Source organism: Aythya marila, assembly GCF_965140915.1.
Source record: "Aythya marila genome assembly, chromosome: 2".
Taxonomy (NCBI): Eukaryota; Metazoa; Chordata; class Aves; order Anseriformes; family Anatidae; genus Aythya; species Aythya marila.
In genome coordinates, this window is record NC_139043.1 from 87,095,719 (window position 1) to 87,108,132 (window position 12,414).

Genomic DNA, 12,414 nt, shown 5'->3' on the forward strand with positions numbered 1-12,414 from the left:
AAGCAGTGAAGTTGTACATTTTCAGTATTTGACTTAGCTCTTTTAACCTTATAAAATCATTGCCTCATTTGAATTGCCCTATTGTATCATACTTTTACCTTCCTTTAGCCTTGATGGCAATTAGACTGTTAGGAGAATGGGCAGGCTGTAGAGAACACCAATTCCATAGGTATTTCTTTGTTTGATAACCCCAAATGGCAATTCCATCACCTCTGGAGAATGTGTCTCAAAAGGCAGATAAAATCTGTCTTTATTTATAAACAAAGTCCGAGGGAAGAGGAAGGGAAATTGACTTTCTACAGAATTGCTGATCAGCACTGGAGCACCACAATACTACGTTCCTCATCACAACCAAACCACAAAGTAGGCAATACTGCCCAAGAGCACTTCTTCTTCCTACTTCATTTCCCTTCCCTATTTAGCTCTCATGAGGTGTTTTTCTTAGGAAGAGCTACACTTCTGCCTGCAGCTGACCTGAGCATTAGAGCCTATAAATGCAGGCTGTGCTTTGACTCAGAGCTAGCAGCTGTGTTTATACTTTTGCTTTCCTGTTAAACATTTGTGGCACCAGAACCCTGCAGCCAACAGATGGAAAACACCTGATTAAAGCAAAGCATTCAACCTGGGTAACCAACAAGTGTCATAAGATGCTGTTAGGCGCAGCTTAGTGTCTTGTGATAAACCAATCTTCCTTGTAAAAACATCTGCTTGTATCTGTGTAAAATGATGAGCAATTAGAGCAGAATGTCTTCAGGCTAAGAGCTTGCAATGTGAGTGTTATACAAACTAATTTATTTTGAAGTCTCAGATGTGACTAATCACAATATCTAATGAAAATCATATAGCTCTTGGACATAGTTGTGGTAATATTAAGTTTTCAAGTCCTAACTAAATTGTGCTCAAAGTTAAGGAAGGAAGACATGATATTTAGGATGCAGAAGCAACCCAAATTAAGGCAATGTGGAGATTTCAAAGGAAGACATCTCTTTTCTCCATCTGCTGTCATAGTTGCAGGATTTCCCAGGACGTCAGACGATCAATGCCTGAGACACAATGCAATATACAAGGTAGACATCAACAAAGCAGATTAGAGCATCCCTAAATTAGCAGCAACATAAATTTGAGGTTGTCTATAGTTCAACTTGAAGGAAAATGGCTTCCCTGGTGATATTTTTCTCATCTGGGTTTGCAGGTACAGGTGAAGCAGCCATCTGGTGTTACAACAAACCCAGCTTTAGGGTTCTGTGTATCAAGATGGAAGAGCTGCAGGTACAGTCTGCGAAACACTAGTCCGATTCAAATTTACTCATAGGTTCAAATGCGTTTTGGCAGGTGAAATGAATGCTAGAAGGCTTCCTGTGGGATCAGACATTGTCCGATCATGTCACTGTTGTCCTGCAATTAATGTAAAGCCAACACAAACCTTCTATCAGGCACAGTAACTAGTTCAAATCTGTACCGTGTACCCATTTCTGACCCAGATTAATTTTATACTCATGAACGTTCTGATACCTCCTGTGAACATCTAAGGCCAGGGATCATTTTGCTGTTTGATCCCTTGCTTTGCTTGTTTGGTCCCCCTTGCTCTGCAGGGATCATTTTGCAGTCGCCACAGTTGTGGGCAGTTTGGGCAAGAATGCAGATGCTGCTGCCCTGCCATTGGGCAGGCTTAGCAACACATATTGACCATGCTTATATATTTAACTTTTTTTTTTTTTTTTTTGTAGGATCATACTGACTTTTTATGATGACAGAGGAGGCTGGTTTCACTGTTAGCACAGCTTCCTTTAGCTAAGTGAGGAATAGGCATCTTCAAACCTTTCTGTAGGCAATTACTCCCCTTCGTTCAACTCAATGACGAAGTCGGTTTCTTGAGCTGCTAACAGGGTAGCAAGCTCTACGTGCTTTAACATGCATCTCCAGATAGAGAAAATTTGGGACTATCAAAAAACAAAACAACTACCCTTGTGCTGATGAATGAATTTCACACCGCTGATATATAACTCACACCCCAGTGCAATACCAGCTCATGTGTAGTCACACTGCATGCTGAAGCCAAAGCATGACTAACGCTTGAAGTGGAATGTGTTTGCTGGCTTCCACCGGTTAGCAAAACAGAAACAGGAAAGATTGTGTCCAACGAGCAAGTGAAGCATTTCCAACCGTCTATTACTCTAATGAGCAGAACCACCACCAATCTCCTTCCCAGCAGAGTGGCAGGAGTTTAAGCAAAAACGTATTTTGTGCAGATGTGCTTTTCAACCAGGGTGCTGATGGGCCACTCGAATACAAGGCTTATGGGACCCAATAAGTAACTGCTTTCTGAAAGTACTACTGAGAAGTGGCCCGACCCAGCAGCTATCATGCCAAGGGAGTGCTTTATCCAGAGCATAGATTTGCAGTGAGTTATGGTTGTGTTTTATAAGCCAAAAGATGCTAGTGCTCTATTTCCTAATTTGATTCCAGCAATGTTTCCCAAATGAATATCGTAAATATCACAGCAGAATATCCGAAATAATTTCCCTCAAGCAAAAGAGGTGAACAACTTCTTCTTCAAATATAGGACAAACTGTCCTAATAGGAATCATAAGACAGAGCAGCTGGAATGGAGGTATTTTGTGGTCTCTGTTTTCCTTTTAACTCTCCTTTAAGGATGTTTAATACGGTAACTCACCCCAAATAACCCTGAATTAAGGCGAGACATGCTGTGTACAGTGATACACCCAACAGAAGACATTCATTCCAATATAAAATGAATAGCATTGTATTAACGTTTATTTCTAATTACAAGAAACAGAATATCAGTCCCTTATTTGTACAAAAATACCTGAAAGATTACAATTAGGTTCACAAGCCAAAAAGCTATTTACAGTATGAAGCAAAGCATATTGAATAAAGGTTTTGTCTCTTAAGTTAATACCTTTTGCATTCCCTGAAACTTTAAACTTTATTCCATTTTACAGTCACTAAATCTTGCATTGTGACAATATAATTTACGATAAGCAAGTCTTGCCACTGGAAAGGTGCATTGATTGGTCAAACTGTCAGGTATTTAGTGCAGAAAAGATAAGACAAAACATCTAAACTGAGGCACGTGTTTCTTCAAGATTAATTAACAAATAAAAAGTTTTTTTGTACTTTTAACACCTATCGTAACATAACTTAACTAGTAACCTCATTACCAAAATGGTTTGGCATTTTCCTTCTCAACATATTCAAGATTGCTACATGAAGTATTTATTTAGAAAATAAAATCACAGGCAAAAAGATAAAAATTCAACAGGCTCCAAAACAACCCTGAGCATCCCCTTTACATTCATGTCATTTAAATACAAAAATAAGAGTCAAATGTCCTTCAGTCCTTGGTATTCTGAGCTGGCAGCCAGCTGAATCTGTTGGAAAACTAAGGTGGCATTGACTGTTTTCCAGCAGAAAGAAGACAAAGCAGTGATCTGCTTAAGTAAGATTGTTGCCACTTTGAAGGTGGTCACTTTCTCAAAACAGCTCACTTTAGCTGGGAAAAGTACAAAATACTAAGTCAACCATCTACATACAAAAATCATGATTCATAGTCAAACTTTTATTCTCAATTTAAATAAGATGCAAGTTTTTTGTTTTTTATAAATATGAAACACTGCAAATACTATCCGCCTACTGGGAAAAATGCATGGCCGTCACTAAGCTATGTAAACAGAAAAACTTAAAACTACAGCATAAATGGTCTTATTAAACTGGTAATGTAGTCAATACAAGTATCTTTTTTCTCCTAATAGGGGCCAAATAGAAGCATGCAAAGTGAAGTCAGACTTAAGTTAGCTTAATTTCAAGGTTTTAAAATACATTGTCTAGAAAGCAGGAACACTCATTTCACTATGTACAATTAAAAAAAAAAAAAAGGCTTCTACTAAAAACAAAATCAAGTTTCTTCATTTTTATATCTAGACATTAAATGGAAAAAAAATACTAAATGTGTTCTGTAAACTAAAATACAGTGTTTCTATACCATTGACATAGTTATAAGCTGATATGGACGACTCAGGCAGGTTATGGTTTGTCTTAAGCTATTCTCAACACTACATGAAGACCTAAAGGTGTGGAATTTTTTTCCTTCTTTACCCTTTCAGATGGCTAAGATTTCAAACCCAGTGGCAAACATCAGTAAGGATGGCAAACTAGTCTGCATAAATCATTTACCATCTCAAGAATGCTCCGTTCTGCACTATGTTCTGGAAGTTCCCAGGGCGAAGTGTTTCTCGCTATGGATAAACGCATGAAGTGTTGGAAAGTTAATCCAGTAACAGTTCCTGCACCGACCGTGTTGCTCGAAGAATATTTGCAGTTGGAGGATTAACGTGGGACTCATTTAATTTTAGTCCTGGTTTATCATCAGAAAGAATTATTGTGTAAACATTAAATAATTGATTTAAACATTAACAATAAGGTACTTCTGATGACAAACCAGCACCAGAGCAGGAGACGTGCTTGTCTGCAGTAGGTACTGGCGTGCATTAGTGTGTAGGACACGGGAATTACCAGTTACCTCGATGGATGATATTGCCAGCAGCTAGTTCACAAATGCCAGTCACAATTAAATGAGCTTCCATTCCCAGTATGTTCTTTCTCACCATGTAAACTTTCATGGCCCTACAGAAAGCAGAAGGGGTATAGTTCTCTTTGCGCCCTATCCCCCAAGAGAGCTTTGTTTCACTGTAGCTTTACAATGTGGAAAATGCTCTTTGAAACAGTCTGAAAATTCAAGGAGCTATAAAGCTAAAAACACTGTGTTTGTTTTTTTTTTTTTTTTGTTTGTTTGTTTGTCATACTAAGACTACCCGCAGAAGAATCTTCTCACAAAAAATGGTGGTTTCAAATACAATTGTCATTCAGTCCTATTCTATTTAGTAACAATAAGTTTCCTCAGGAAAACAGTCAAAAGGCTGTAAAAAACAAACCACCACTTCAATAATAAAAGTTTGTGCATAGAATCTAATACAGTCTTTGCATGACTGGATGCCACTAATATGCCACCAACATACTACAGCCATAATGCTACAAGTCAACAGTTTTAAGAGTACACATATGGTGGTATGTTCTTTTAGAATTGTATCCTCATCGCTTCTTCAAAGACATCTGCAGATCATCGAACCTCAGGTCTCCAGAGAAGTTTTGAGACACAGGCAGGCGCACGCGCGCGTGCACACACATACACACACACACTTCTTGATTTTCTTCTAGATCCTTTTAGGCTGAAGCATTCCATACATCTTAGGGTGCAGATTAATACCCAACTCCTGCATGAATTTTAAAAGCCACATCAGCTCCTAATATAGGCTGCATACAATATCCGAAACAAAGTAGGAGTGCAAAAAAAGTGATCAATACAAAAAGTAAACACACTAGTCTTAATTGTCAAGATTATTCCAGGGCAAGAGTTCTTTTCAAAGGTTTCTCTTCACACTTGTTCCTGTTAAGTGGCCCAGCCAAGATAGTTTCCAGTTTTGTTTCAAATTTACTAATGGTTTTACAGACCCTCCCCCCATTTTTGGGATGCTGGGACACTCAGCAGCAACCGCTCTTAGGTGTTAGACAAACCAGTAATCTCGGTCTGTTGGCACCTGTCGAATCCATCCCTTTCAGAGTCCCAAGGTGCATAATATTTTTATTTATTTCTACCAACTTACAAATCTGCCAATTCCCCAGTGTCAACATTCTCTTACAATTACTCTTCTAGCAAATCCAGTCTTCAGTGAGAGTCAGATTTGAGGTCATAAGGCCACTCGGATGCAGTGGTGTTTGAGTTTGCAGGGCAAGACTCCTTTGTTTAGTTGATAGAATTCAACAAGCTGGATTAGATCACTGAATTTGGTGTTCCCATCATCCAGACTGAAAAATATCTGTCCATCATCCTCACACTGGGGAAATAAAACGTCCTTTTCAAGTTAGCACATGAAAAGATGCAAGCAGGGCAAAAACATGAAGAATAACAGTGTGTGATGTGAGACAAATGATGGGCACTGCACAAACAACCTAGCGCCCAGAGTTCTGCATGAAACCAGGCACATCACTAGGAAAGAACTCGTGTTAACTCAACTTGAAGTATTTTGTTTATAAAAATGAAAGCTGGTGGGTTGAGTAATTTCTAAATTGTAGAGACAGCATCATTACATAATACAAAGCTACCACAAAAATAGTCGATAGCTGTCTGCAGAATTAGCAAGCAACACAGCAGAAGAGAGTTTGTACCAATAAACAGGTCTGTATGATCTTAAACTTCTGCTGCTCTTTTTGGTCAAGATAAAATCAGATAGTTCTCAATATCTCCGTACAACATTATTTTAAGCTCAGCATTATTGGATAACATGCAAAACAAAACTTTTTAAAGTTTCTGTAAGTTATTCTAAGTTTGCCTAAGTGATACTGAGACAAATGGAGTTGTTGTTGCTGCAGCTGAGAACAAGCTATGTTGTATTACTTCTGTACCTAAGTGACTTAAACTAGTTTTCTAGGCAATTTTAAGATGGATTTTTATTCAGACATTTGACAAATCTAAAGAAAGATAATCCTTAATGGAAACATGCCTGTTTATTACATCTGTAATTAAAAGGACGCCTCTTCAGATATTGACAATGCTTTATGATTTGATTTTTTTTTAATGATTTAAAAATTATTTACTTACCGGCAAAATTTGAAAATGCTTTATTTTTTGATGATGGCACAGTGTAAGTACAAATGCCTTTGGATTGCTTTGGCTGTCCCGGAGAAGAAATAGTCTAGGAGAGAACATTTTTAAGTACACAATTAATATCACAATTCATTTTTTCATAAATAATCAAAAGTACTAAGTTATTTTGTACTATTGCCTAACCCTTCTTCAGCTGCATTAACAGGCAATTTGCTTTCCAATTTTATACCATGACTATGCAACACTATCAGAAGAAGAAAAAGTGAAAGATACATGACAGTATTTCTTCCCTTATGTATTTATCAAGCTTCTGGTTTTTAATACATGAGAATCTGTTGCCACTCTCCAGTATCTTGCATCAGTTTACAGAAATTTACTGTTAGCAAAATTACATTTAAGCTAAATGGCTCTACTTCCACAGAAACAGCTCGTTACTTTCTTAAAGTGACTTGTCGATTAAGTAGCATCCACACTATCATGATGGGGAAAGCAAACGGTGATTTTCCTCTAAAATAGTCACAGTATTTTTGTCTCAGCATCATTGGTAAAGTATATACTTTAGGAAGTATAGCTAGCAAAAACATACACCGTGTGACTGTCGCTTTTAAGCATACCCACAAAACTGAAGTCCTAACTCAAATAGTTAAATCCGTACTTTGGAAAGGGGGAAAAAAAAAAAAAAGTAGATATTTTAGGCAGTCAAAAAATGTGTCCTTCCCTTACCATTTATGAACTGAGGAAGGAAAACCTCTTTGTGCCACAGGAAACAAGAATATACCTCTGGCGTGAGGCCCAGAGTGCTAATCGCTAGCGGATTTGTGAGATGGCCAAGCATAGTAGTTGGGCAGGCCTCAAGCCCTCTTAATGGCTAACCACTAAGCCAGGAACACACTCTTCCAAGGCAGAGTTGCAAGAACGGCTTGTATTTTATGGACCCAAAAGCTTCCTCTAGGTCCTCAGAACCAATAGAGCAATGTCAATACCACAAAAATGCACCATCATAACCAGGATCACTCCAGTGCTAAGACATGGGCATGTTGTGCCACTGCTGGAGAACACGCTTGGTATTTGAACATTCCTTTTTCTTCCTAGCAAGTCGAGACCCGTGGAAAAGGACTGAAGACTCTACACACTGGGATTCATCCCAGGGAAAGAGATCTTATCTGCCCTATGGACACTGCAGCTGCTCATGCAGATATTTCTAAATTATCTTCCATCTAGCTACTGCAGATAATGCAAGGTACCATAAACTGGGGGCACAATGCAAAGCTGAGCACAACTGACCCTGCAAGTGTTTACACAACTTCCTTGGCAAGCAACAGCCTGTCTGCACAAACAAGGACTGCAAATATAGATGTACCTTCCATAACAGCTTCCAGAAGCAATCAAAAAATGGAAGCACCAGCGGCATATTTACATCACTGGACATGTTACACAATCCACCAGGAGACTTCCCTCTTCCTCCCCAGCATTCAATTTATAGCTTCCTTTGTTCAAGAACACCCATCAGGAAAACAGAGCTAAAACTTTTCTATCCCCAAAACTGTGATCCTTAGCTCAGAGCACATGGGTAATATTGGTTCCTTCGCTGCTACTGACTGGCCTCACTACAACTGAACACTAAATGACCTTAGCCTTCCACAGTGAGTAAGCAAGCTGGCTGGAGCACAAATTTAACACTCTCATAGACATCAAAGACTGTATGAAAACCTGGAGAAAGATGGGCTACTAGATTCCTAAGACAACAAGTCAAAACAGGCCCAAGATGGTTAAGCAGTTCTGTAGCACAAGAGAACCAGCAACTCAACAAATCAGATGTGTGCCCCTTCAGCTGTGCTCTTTTGCTTTCTTTGGCCTGCTAGCTACAATCGTTCCTCAAACAAGTCCTAGTAGCTTTAGCCCAGAAACACTGGCCAAAATACAAAACAATAAAAATCCATTGCTTGATGAATGTGTACTTGCACTCTTTGTCTCATGTGTTTCCTTCTTTGCAAGCTACCAATCAAAAAGATTAGTGATGTTCCTGCCGTGGAGAGGTTTGTCTTCTGAGAAGACAACATGGAAGTTTCTACTTTAACCCTGGCAGCAGTGAAACTCATGAACTGAAGGCAACCATGTTCTTCCCATCCTACAAGTAATTAATTATTGAATGTAGTTTAAGAGATTTCCCTAGAATATCCATAACTACTTAAAAATAACTGAAAGAGGGATTCTCAGAAAATACTTATATCTCAGCTAAAGACAATTTACAGAAATGGAGCAATGGGTACTTTAATTTCTTTCCTCTAGAACATAAAAAATATTGAGAAATTGCCATTAACTGCTCTGATATATGCAAAAGAGTACAAATAGCTGATTACAAATTTGTGTGTAAATGTCTAGGTACAGCTATGCCCCCAAAATATTTCCTTAATACGTATTACAGTAGTTAATTATTTCCTAATTCTAACATTCTCACGTTCTTTAAAATTAAAAAAAAAAAAGTGTTTTCTTAATATTTTGTTTTCCAGATGAAGAGTTTGAACCCACTCCTACAAACACATCCTCCAGTCTTTTTGAAATCCAGGCAGGTTATAATGGGACTGCTCAAGAATCAGGATACTCATTAGTGCTCACAAACCTGTAAACCCTTAGAGCAGAAGTTGTGTTCTTGTTTCTAGTGCTTACCATTGAAATCATAAATACTAAGTAACAGGAATACCTACCCATCTACAAGCCCTTGCTGCTTAATAATCCTGTGAGATTCTTCTCTAGAGATTCTGCCATGAAACCAATGCTGCGTCCTATGAATAACTGGAGGTGAAAAGAGGGAAAAGAGAGAATGGTTAAAAACAGGAACGTGTACCAGTTTCTTCCACACAATATTTATTTAAACATTTTAAAAGTGGGTATAGTTTTGTTGCAGAATGTGAAATAGCTTTAATTGATCAATATAAAAAATGAATCAATATGAAAAAATGCACCAGCTGTTGCATATACATGTACTTGATATTCCAAGTACACAGGCATTATCTCCATGTATTTTATGATTTGCAGACGTATGATTAAGTTAATGAGAGAAATGTCTCACAACATTGCCCTTTCACAGTATCTTGACAATGTTGGGTCTAAACAACTCTTAAAATATAATGTACGAGCTAACGAGTTAGAACCAAGTCCCTTTACTGTATAAGCATGACAAGTACTTCAGCTTGTGCATTCATGGGTGGAGTTAACCTCAAATATTTTTATGTTTATCGTTTTATTATTTTTCAAATGGTATTTTTAAGTTCTATTCAACAGAACAAAACCACAGAATACCTGTGTTGCCTCTTAAGAATTCCAGGATATTAATATGCAATTTCCTATTACTTTATTAAACTTACAATGCCAGGGATGCTCACAGCTTACAGGTGTCTGTACTTTACATTACTCAATTATTATGGAAGTAATGCTACTTTGAAGACTCGTTTTTAATGTTTAAAGATTAGCAGATCACTCATTGACTTTCCTTGTCTAAAATGAAGAACTGAATTCTGTATTTCTTTATTTGGAAACATTTATGTAGTCTCACTTTTCATCAAATCTGGGTTTCAAAAGACTAAACTTTAAGAAAAGCTTAAGCGTGCCTTCAAAGGAAAATAAGTTCCTTCTAGTATGTCTATATGCATAGCCATGCTAATGACATAGAAGGTACTGATAAACGTAAAACATAGTATTTCATATCAAGGCATTAATACTACACAGCTGCACTCTGTGTTCGTTTGAAATTATCTTTTATTTACCCATAAATGCCTCTTACACTATGCTTACAAAACAGCAGAATTTACCTGTACTCAGTGTGGAAGGATGGAGTGGACTTTGGCTACCCAAGATGTTCATTCTTGTGCTACGTTTCTATAGAGAAAATTAATTAACGTTAAATCCATGCTAAAACCTCAACAGAAGAGAATTAGTGCACATGCAATACAGATTTAATTTACAGGAAACTGGGGGCTGGGCAAGTTTAATGCAAGGATGAGAAAAAGATCTTTGAAGGGGGCTAATCTACAAGCAGCAGCTCAGTTCAGTTGGCTTAAAACATGAGCCAGATGTTAACGATGAAAGCTCAGTATCTTAAAAAAAGAAAAAGAGAAAGAAAAAGAAAAAGAAAGAAAAAATGACAGAAAGAAAAGAAAACTCTGACATGTTTCTGCTCAGGCAAAACACCAGGCACTCAGTAAATCAAGCAGTATTTCCCTCCCGTACATAAAGCACTAGCCAGTGCTTCAGTGATGACTCCTATTCCCTAAGAGACGAGCATGTGGGAAAACTTGTACTGCAGCTGTCTGTCCACAAGACACTATAAACAAGTTACATCAGTTTTCATTGCAAGAGGTCCTGCCTCTTGTATATTCTGCAATTAAACTTACTGGGAGCAAGCCATTAGTCAGAGCCCCAGCCTCTTCCATGTGGGGAAGCATTTAATTTGACATATTCCTCCTCAGAGACTGGTTTTGCAAACTGGCAGTAAAGTTCTGGTGGGTCTGCTTTCCCCCTCAACTTTCCTCTGGACACTAGGGGGACAGAGAAGCAGTGGTAGAAGGTTGTTGTGAATGTGACAGTTTTGCTAAAGATGGATATTGACTTTCAGATCTGCATGCTTGCAGTGTGATTGTTTCAGGTCGGAGCTAAGCTATACTGTGACCAGCACTGCACTAGTATCATAGCACACTCTGTGTTTTGGCTCTCAACAGACACTTACTGATTACAAAAATAGAAAAGAAGAGAAGATAGCTACCCTCCAAGCATGTCCTTCTTCCAAGGCAGCACTCTGTGCTTCAGCAGGATTTTCAATAACTCTTCCTATTTGCCCCGAAAAATCCATTGCTACTAGTGAGTTTTCAGATACACTTCTCTGAAAAGGAATTTTCACTTGTTTCAAAAAACAGGGAAAGAAAAAACCAACTTGAGAGAGTTTCATTTCAAAATGTTTCGGTTTCAGAAGACTTTCCAAAGCTATCCTTTCACAGCATGGAAAACAGCTATTCTTTTTTTTTTTTTTCCTTTTTTTTTTTTTTTTTCTTCTTCCTTGAAAAACATTCACAGACACAGAAATACACGGCTTTTCCTTTTAGGCAGGGGAGGGAGAGGATCCAAAGTCTGAGAATAAAGTTGCCCACTTGCCCTATTACTATACTCCAGTCATTTTCAGGGCCAGTTGGGATCCAAATATAGCATCTTCAATTTTAGATAGCTAACAGTCAGCTTTTGGCCCAACACATTTCATGAGATTTAAGAGCGAGTTTTGCCAGACCTAAGCTGGCTTCTGCAGGGACAGCCAGATGTCTCTGTGCTGTACATCTCAAAGTGCCTGGCATATCCAAGATTTTTCAATCATGTGGATAATGTAAGCCTAAGATAAGTGGAGAGCCAGATACATAAACTGTACTTAGACAGAACGTGAACTTTACATTGATTTGCTACATAATGCTCAATTTACATTTCTTAGTGTAAAATTTTCCACTTTTAAAATGCAAAAGCAAACGCACCTTTTCAAACAGTATACATTAATGAAGCAAAGTTCATTACTTACTACTGGAGTGGCAAAGTGTGGAAGCATGGCTTTTCTCTGCTGGGGAATTCTGTAATTCTGATAGAGTAGCATTCCATACTGCCAACAGAAATGCAAATAAACTGTTATTCAAAGGTACACCCTAGGTAAAAAATCTGTAGTGATTCCATAACACCACTTACATCGGAGCAAGATGCTC

General features: G+C 38.1%; 1 protein-coding gene across 10 annotated transcripts in view; it reads right to left on the reverse strand.

The window, feature by feature from the left end:
* Positions 1-2,757: 2,757 nt before the first annotated feature.
* Positions 2,758-12,414, reverse strand: part of GRB10 (growth factor receptor bound protein 10) — a 150,228-nt gene continuing 140,571 nt past the window's right edge. For 9 of the 10 annotated variants that reach the window (XM_082753188.1, XM_082753191.1, XM_082753186.1 and 6 more), the window contains 6 exons: positions 12,237-12,314; positions 11,442-11,558; positions 10,492-10,558; positions 9,388-9,475; positions 6,677-6,770; positions 2,758-5,912 (listed from right to left, as the gene is read on the reverse strand). In XM_082753188.1, the coding sequence (XP_082609314.1) occupies positions 5,766-5,912; positions 6,677-6,770; positions 9,388-9,475; positions 10,492-10,558; positions 11,442-11,558; positions 12,237-12,314 (591 nt within the window). In that variant the 3' untranslated portion in view covers positions 2,758-5,765. The remainder of the gene's footprint in view (positions 5,913-6,676; positions 6,771-9,387; positions 9,476-10,491; positions 10,559-11,441; positions 11,559-12,236; positions 12,315-12,414) is intronic. The other variant, XM_082753184.1, reaches the window with a different exon arrangement.